General features: G+C 38.0%; 1 protein-coding gene across 1 annotated transcript in view; it reads right to left on the bottom strand.

Moving 5' to 3' along the window:
* Positions 1–6,946: 6,946 nt before the first annotated feature.
* LOC124899631 (nucleolar protein 56-like) overlaps positions 6,947–8,257 on the bottom strand; it is a 6,918-nt gene continuing 5,607 nt past the window's right edge. Inside the window, exon 2 of the mRNA XM_047414587.1 lies at positions 6,947–7,044. Within this exon, the coding sequence (XP_047270543.1) occupies positions 6,947–7,044 (98 nt within the window). The remainder of the gene's footprint in view (positions 7,045–8,257) is intronic.

Raw genomic sequence — 8,257 nt, 5'->3', positions numbered from 1 at the left:
GATCTGATCGAAAATCATCTATACGAATCCCTAACTTGATAGATCCCATGGCCCTCTGACCCCCTTGGTTGTAACATTAGATCATTATACGACTTTCATCCAGTTCATCAGTAGAGATGCCAAGTTCCCTCATAGTGCAGATGAGCAGGATGTTGACTCCGGATCCCTCATCTATCAAGATTCTATTGATCTTCTTTCCCAGAATTTAATCCACCATGTATAAGGGACGATTGTGTAGGGATTTACCAAGCAGAAGATTGTTATTTATAAATATTATTTTTGTATCACATACATGTGCCTCTTGTCCAAGAGGTTCAAAAAGCGGTTCAGAGGATGAAGGAACTTCCATAGATATATTTTCACCCTTTGCCCCCTCTTTGGCAGTATTAAAACAAGATGCCTCAAAGATGACTTGGGCAGTCTTTACACAAAACCAACTCGGTAAGAATTCCTCTAAAGTCACCAGACGCCAAGGTTTCTAGTGGTGAGGCTCCATTACCTTCGTATTTTTTGGGAGTTCGACCAGCCTTTGTTTTATTAATTTCCTTACCATCTTTCTCCTAGTTGGTTGCTTGACCGACTTCTTTCGTAGACTCGTCTTTTTGCATTTGCGCATGGTTACTAGAGTCCAACCTTCATCATTTCCTTCACCAACTGAAGACTTGTCATGCTCTAATAGCCTCTCACTATGCTCTTCAACATATATTTGGACCGGATCAAGCGAGCCAAAAGTGATAGATATTTGATGAGAACTAGTCGTCTCATCATCAAGAAAGATCTTATCGTTTGCTAATTGCATGACTTTGTTTTTAAAGACAAAGCACTTTTCCAGAGGATGAACCACAAGCCTATGGTACTTTCAATAATTTGGGTCATTGGTCTTTCCAGCTTCATCGGGACGCTTCATCTCTGGCAGATTAATGATGAAGAAGTTCATCAAAAATTTTGGCAACGTCAGAATCAAGGAAAGGGTACTCAATTTCTTGCATCTCCTTTAAAGTTAACCTCTGATTTGGATATGGTCGAGAAGTAGTCTTCATGCTTTGCTTCTTGATCACCTTCGTGGTGACCTTCACAGAAGATATATCAACATTCATGGATTCCTTGTTATCATTTTTGGGGATGAACTTACCCCATCTTTTGGGTTTCTGCTTATCCGTTCCCCTTTAAGGGTCATGGATAGGCGCTCCTCCCTTTCTAGTAGAAGACATGATCAACTCCATGTCATGAGAATGAGTCGCTAACTCTTCAAAGGACTTTGGTTTGATACCTTAAAAGATATAGAAGAGCTCCCAATGCATCCCTTGGATGCACATCTCTATTGCAGAAGCTTCGCTGAGCCTATATTTGCAATTTAGGCTCACATTTCTCCATCAATTGATGAATTTGATAAATGGATCATCCTTTATTTATCGAGTATTTGTGAGCTCTACCATGCTCATTGTACGCCTCGTGCTATAAAAACGATTCAGGAACTCTTGTTCCAATTGGTCCAAACTATTGATGGATTTAGGCTTAAGGTTCATATACCAATCAAAGGCATTTTCCTTTAGGGAACAAACAAACTGCTTGACAAGATAGTCACCATAAGTTCCAGCATTATTACATGTCTCAACAAAGTGTGCGACATATTGTTTAGGGTTTCCTTTGCCGTCAAATTGTTGAAATTTGGGCGGCTGATAACCGACAGGAATTTTAAGGCTATCTATCCTCACAGTGTAGGTCTTGTCATATGCAAGAGAAGACTTAGTGACAACATCATACTTGTCTTTGAGGGTTCCTTCGATGAATTCTTTCAATTGCTCTATTGGGATCATCTCCTCAGAAGAAACTCGTACCTCTTTAGTCGGTGGTGTTTGCTTCACAGGATGTTCTGAATCGTGATCCTCCGGAGATTTTCTCAGTGCATGGCTATATTCTCCATCTATCACTTCTTCCACTCTATCCACTATCTTATCAATTCGAGCATCTTGATTCTGAACATATTTGGTCAGGCTCTCAATTGCCTTTGTTTGATTCACCAGTTGTTCCTCCATAGATGAGGCATCAGTCACCATTGCTTGCATGATCACTGGAGACGTTGGAGATTAACATGGATTGTCACATAAGTTAATCTTCAAAGTGCTCAGCTTATACGGTGTAAGTGGAGATAACGCGTTTGTTAAACAACGATCGCTCTTTGCGCCAGAGTATTTTCAACCAAAGTGCTCAAGTAGAACAAGAGTCTTCTTAAGTGATTCCTCCACACTGCTTCCTCCTTTCGAAGCACTTGCATTGGACTTCATTCCCTTTGGGGATGAAGATCTAAAAACTGGAGTTGGTGCAGACGACACTGGATGTGTTTATTGTCCTAACACATTTGCCTTACTCCTTGTGACAGCTCCCAAACTTCAAAAATTAACACCAAGGATGCTTTCTACTTTGGTAGAGAACCTTGAATCAGCAGCCTTGGAAGCAGTTGATTGAGAGTTGATCTTCTTGGAAGTCATTTCAGCGTTCTTAATCTTCAAAGTTGGAAAAGTTGAGATGAGAGGCAGAGATCGTCCCACTGGGCATGTCAAAATTTATTGGACAATAAAATTTTCGAGACCAAAAATAATAATCGAGACAAGAAAAAATACTAAAATAATCGATTTATTAATTTCAAGAAGTGAGTGTTACAATCTCTATGATTCCTCTGATTCGCCTTTTCAGCTATAAATTTAAATGGCTTCGAGCTTGATCTTGAATTTTAACTTGAATTTGATGTATTTGATCTTGACTTGTGCTTGAATCCAAGGACTTGGTATCTTGTTCTTGAATCTTGCGATCTTGATCTTGAACTTGAACTTGAACTTGATTTGAAAACTTGATGGACTTGATCTCGACTTGTACTTGAATTCAAGGGCCAGCTTTGAGCTTGTTCTTGAATCTTGTAGTCTTCATCTTGAATCTTGAACTTGTTCTTGAATCTTGAATTCTTGATCTTGAAATCTTGAGCTTGTTCTTGAACCTTGAATTCTTGAGCTTGTTCTTGAACCTTGAATTCTTGATCTTGAAATCTTGAGTTTGTTCTTGAACCTTGAACTCTTGATATTGAAATATTGAGCTTGTTCTTAAACCTTGAACTCTTGATCTTGAAATCTTGAGCTTGTTCTTGAATTTGTAGAGAAATCTGTTGCTTTGATCCACGATCTTTCTCTTAATTCTTGTTAAACTTGTTGGTCCCTTTTCTGAATTATGAGACCCCTATTTATAGTTGTAGCAAGAGAATAATCATGATAAATATCAACTTCCTTTGACCAATCAGATTTAAGTGATATGGTCTTGATAAATATGAACTTCCTCTGACCAATCAGATTTTAGTGGCATGACACCTTTTATGGGCTTTTAATTTACTGCATCATTTTGAAATATGAAATAGTCCCATTGGCTCCTTCACTTGACTTGGCATGCCATGTCATTTGACATGTGACACCAAATTGGGCCTCTAGAACACAATGACATCTTGAGCTTGATAAAGTGGGATTAATCATTTGTAGCCCAAATTAATGAGTTAGCCCAATAAAAAAATGGACTTTAATTAAATCCATGCATGTTTGGACTTATAATTAATAATCCAATTATATTTTTCCACAACATTTACTTGGGACTAATATATTTTAAATTTAATATTATCCAAATTTTATATGGATTTAAATTTAATAAAATTTTATTGCCTACAATTGTATATATTGGTGCGATCACGTGCTTGTATTTACGTTGAATACAACTAGAAATGTTATCAATACTTTCGAAGAAAATCATTAAACCTTTCACTCCCACTCCATCTTCTCAAAGATGGCACAAACTTTCCCATTTAGATCAAGTCATCACTCCCTATTATATACCACTTGTTTTTTTCTACCCCAAAAAACAAGTAAATCCCATCCCAAATGGGTCTAAAAAACAATCAAATCTTCTAAGAAACTCTCTGTCAAAAGCTTTAACTTATTACTATCCATGGGGTGGAAGCTTAAAAGGCAATGGCACTATTGAGTGTGATGACCATGGGGTTGAGTTCTTGGAAGTCCAAATCAATTCTCCAATGGACAAAGTTTTTAATCACCCTGATTCAAATGTCAAAGATTTGACATTTCCTCAAGGTGTACCTTGGGATATTGGCGTGGACCGCGCCTTAATTGTAGTTCAATTAAGCCATTTTGATTGCGGAGGAATAACACTAAGTGCCTGGGGCAAGTTTGCCAAAAGGACACTATGAAAAACTATTTTGCCAAAGTTCCAAACTTATTGAATAATTTGCCAAAAAGACACTTAAGTCCACATCATCATCAACTTTTCCAATTAACAACTTCTCCCATAAATTTTATAATAATTCACTTTAACTCAATACTTCCAACTTAATAAATTCATCCATAGGTTTTAAATAATACACTTCAACCTACTCCATCATCCATCATTATATATATAAAATATGTAGGTTTCCAAAAATATTAAATAAAAAAAAATCCAAAAGCTAAAATAGAAGGTGGTTGTTTTCCCTCCAAAAAGCTCCGATTCCAGTCACTTTTTTGGCATTATTTTCCGGCGATCAGCTCTAAATCAGTCCACAAACATCATAAGCTTGTCCATTGCACCCATTGTTACCCCATTTGTTTGGTATCTTGTCAAACACACTTTTCACCATTGTTAAAAAGCTTAAAACCATTCACATTACTCAAAAGCACTTTAGAAAGTACATTACAGCAGCTCAGGCGACTCTAAGTTTGTTTCTCGATTCCATAAACCCAAGGATCGTTGATTAGAAGCAACATTTACAATTTTCGTATGGAAAGTTGCCCAGTCATCGACCACTGATCGTCATTCATCGATCGTTAATATAAACCGACCTAGACCATAAGCATAATCTACTGTCGTCCAAAGCCTAATTCCACGATTTCTATTGCAAAATTTATTCTGATTTCTGGTGATTTCATGGGAGATTGGGTGGAGACTCCCAAATGTTGGAAATGGAGATCTTTTACCAAGGTGGCAATCCCCATTGTTGTTTACCACAATAGTTCATACGACGAATTGGTTGTAAGCATAATGCAGAGCGGGAATCTAGATTATGCACCAGGCGACGTGGTGATTAGTTATCTAATGAATTCGAGGAAAAAGGTGAATCCTACGATCATAAATAGTGATGTACGTGTGCTGATGTACATGATGGATGACGATGCAGATGACTTTATGCCTATTTTAAGAATAAATGTAGCTGAGAGGTCCTTCGAAGGACTGGTAAATTCATCAGAACCCCCACCTCCGCGCCCGGCAGTCAATGATGATTTCAGTGATTACTAGAATAATGGCGATCATCCTATTGATATGAAAGATAATTCTATGTATATGAAAGACATTTTATCAGACTTGCAAGACGACAAAGAAGACCGTGGAACAGGATCACAACCGAAACATTTCTTTACCAACGGAGCCAATTTCCATATTGATTAAACATTTGCCGATAAGAAAGTGCTCAAAATGCTACTAGACGCAGCAACAGTGAGGCAGTGTTTTGATTATTGTTTGGAGAAGAATTGATCCAAATTCTTGAAGGCAAAATTCTTATCTTATGGTTGCGGCTAGTTGTTGAGGGCAATGAAGTACGAAACCTCGTGCAGATTTTGCATATTAAAGTATGTCGGGTTGCACATGTGCGGTGTTGAACATACGACCCGCAGGCATAAGAGATTGTCCTCCGAATTGATATTTTTACTATGCATAAATCATTTTCGGGATGGTAAGGGTCCAAGCATAAAAGAATTTCAAAGGATTGTGTTCAAGGAGTTACATTGCCACACAATCTATTGGATGTGTTGGAAAAGAAGTGTAATTGTGAAGAACATCATTCGCGGGACACTGGAGCACGGATATGCTTGTTTGCCAGCTTTTTCACACATAGTGGATTTGTTGAATCCAGGGTCTTCCAACTCTATCAGGGTAAACCAGATTAATAGATCATTCGTTTACTACTTCTTAGCATTCGGAGCTTGCATATGGGGATATGCCCACATGAGAAAGGTAATTGTCATCGATGGCACACATTTGTATGGAAAGTACGGGGTCTGTTGCTGAGTGCAGTTGCACAGGACATCAAAAATTATATCTTTCCAATTGTCTTTTGTGTCATCGATAAAGAGAACGATGCTTCTTGGACCTTCTTCTTCCAGAAGTTGAAGTCTATCATAGAAGATGAGCCAGATATATGTGTTATCTCCAACAGGCACGTCAGCATTGCCAATGCCTTCTCCCGTGTTTACAGTTGTGCACATCATGGACTTTGCATAAGGCACCTCGCTGAAAATCTACGTGTAAATCAGAACTGTGGAAAATATCTTTATCTGTTTTACACAGCGGTAAAGACATATATTATTGATGAGTTTAGCAAGAATTTTGCCGAATTAAAGAACAATAGCCCCGAGGCAGCACATGTCCTTGAAAATGTGCTTGGTTTTGAGAAGTGAAGCAGAGCACACTTCTCGAGCAATAGGTACGATGTGATGACCACAAACATCGCTGAATCGCTCAATTTGGTGTTGGCGGATGAACGGGAGTACCCCGTGTTGTACATATTCAATTCAATTGCTAGAAAATTTGGTGAAAAATTTAAGGAGCGGTATGCCTTTGTCGCTGGTCAAAACAATAAATTTGTGCCTTATGCGAAAAGGATCTTAAGGGATAACAAGAGTGGGAGAGATTCCTTGTATGTGACTAATGAAAATAGGGGTTTCGACCAATTCACGGTGTTTGGAAACGATCTTACTTCCAAGGTCAATCTGTTGGAGAGGAGTTGTTCGTGTCAGAAATTTGACTTGGTGAAAATGCCGTGCAAACATGTAATGGCAGCTTTGTGAGCAAAGTATGACGATGGCATAGGTTATGGTAATTCCATCTACGAGTACTCTTCACCAATTTATAAAGCTAAAACTTACCTCCTCGCGTACTCAGAAGCTATTAACGTTGTCCCTCCAGAGGCTAAATGGACTGTGCCACAGGAAGTGCAAGACAGTAAGATTTCTCCACCCCCTTACAATCGCAAACTCAAAAGGAAGAAAGTCAAATGCACTAGGGGCGTCGGTGAGATATTCAAGTCCAAAAAGAGGGATAGGTGTTCGATATGCAAGAACTCTGGGCACAAAAGAACTATATGTGGAATGGCCAACAAATCGTAGGCAGCCTTTTTTTTTCTTCAGTTGTAAAGCTACTGTTTAGGGGGATAAATATTCATTTTTGTAGAATTTAACGTTCAGTTGTAATAGACTTAAAGCATTGTTTATGATAGACTACGTAAATTCTACGGTATATTGTTCACACGGTCTATAAAATATTATGTATTGGTTATATGATTGCTTATCAAACATGCTATGTTGGTCTTTTTACTGCTTTATCTCTCCAGTCGATGCAATGAATCATTGTTTCCCATTCCTATTTAATGAAAAGCTGCAGAAATGTCTATTCATAAGAAAAATAACTGGTATACGTAAACTAAGCATTTTCTCTTCTGACACACGTCGACTGATCATTGGGTGGATATATGAAAGGATGCCATCTATTGGTCTATAAGTAGAGTGCCTATTTCTCATTAACCCTTTAGTTGTCCCTAAAACCAATATCAGAAACCCTCTTCTTCTTCTTTTTCTTCACCTAAATCAAAAAACATGCCTCCAAGAAGGATACCACTGCGCCTCGTCAGACGTGTTCCCCCAAGAACTACAACCTTCTCCTTCTTAGGAATGATTTCGATCGCCTGTTTTATGTCCTGGGTCAAGACCTCATCTACCTAGAGCGGGAACTCCGTCGAATTTCTCATTTTCTGAGGGCAATTTTGGAAAGGCTTGGAATGGATGGCCCTGACTACATCAACCCCCCAGCATCCCCATGAAATCTGTTTTTTATTTTTTTATTTTTTTTATGTTTATAAGTTTTTATTTTGTGTTCATTGCAAAAGAAGCTTTCTTGTAAGATTGTTGTTAGAAGAAAGCTTCTTCTTTTTTTGCTTATTTTGCAAGTTCTGGCCGATGTGCCATTGTTATCAATGTAAAAATCGTATGATTATGCAATGAACAAAGTATTTATGTTTTCAAATTGAGTTTCTCTCTTTTTGGTTATTGTTATTTTTTGTGTTTGCATCCGTAGTGAATGCATCTGTAAATTCAGATCACATAAACAGTTTATCGTCAATCACATAAATGGTCTATCCTCAATCACATACATAGTCTATCGTCGACCTAACATAGTA

Source organism: Capsicum annuum, chromosome 6 (genome assembly GCF_002878395.1).
Source record: "Capsicum annuum cultivar UCD-10X-F1 chromosome 6, UCD10Xv1.1, whole genome shotgun sequence".
Classification (NCBI taxonomy): domain Eukaryota; kingdom Viridiplantae; phylum Streptophyta; class Magnoliopsida; order Solanales; family Solanaceae; genus Capsicum; species Capsicum annuum.
This window is presented reverse-complemented; position numbering and strand designations above follow the sequence as displayed.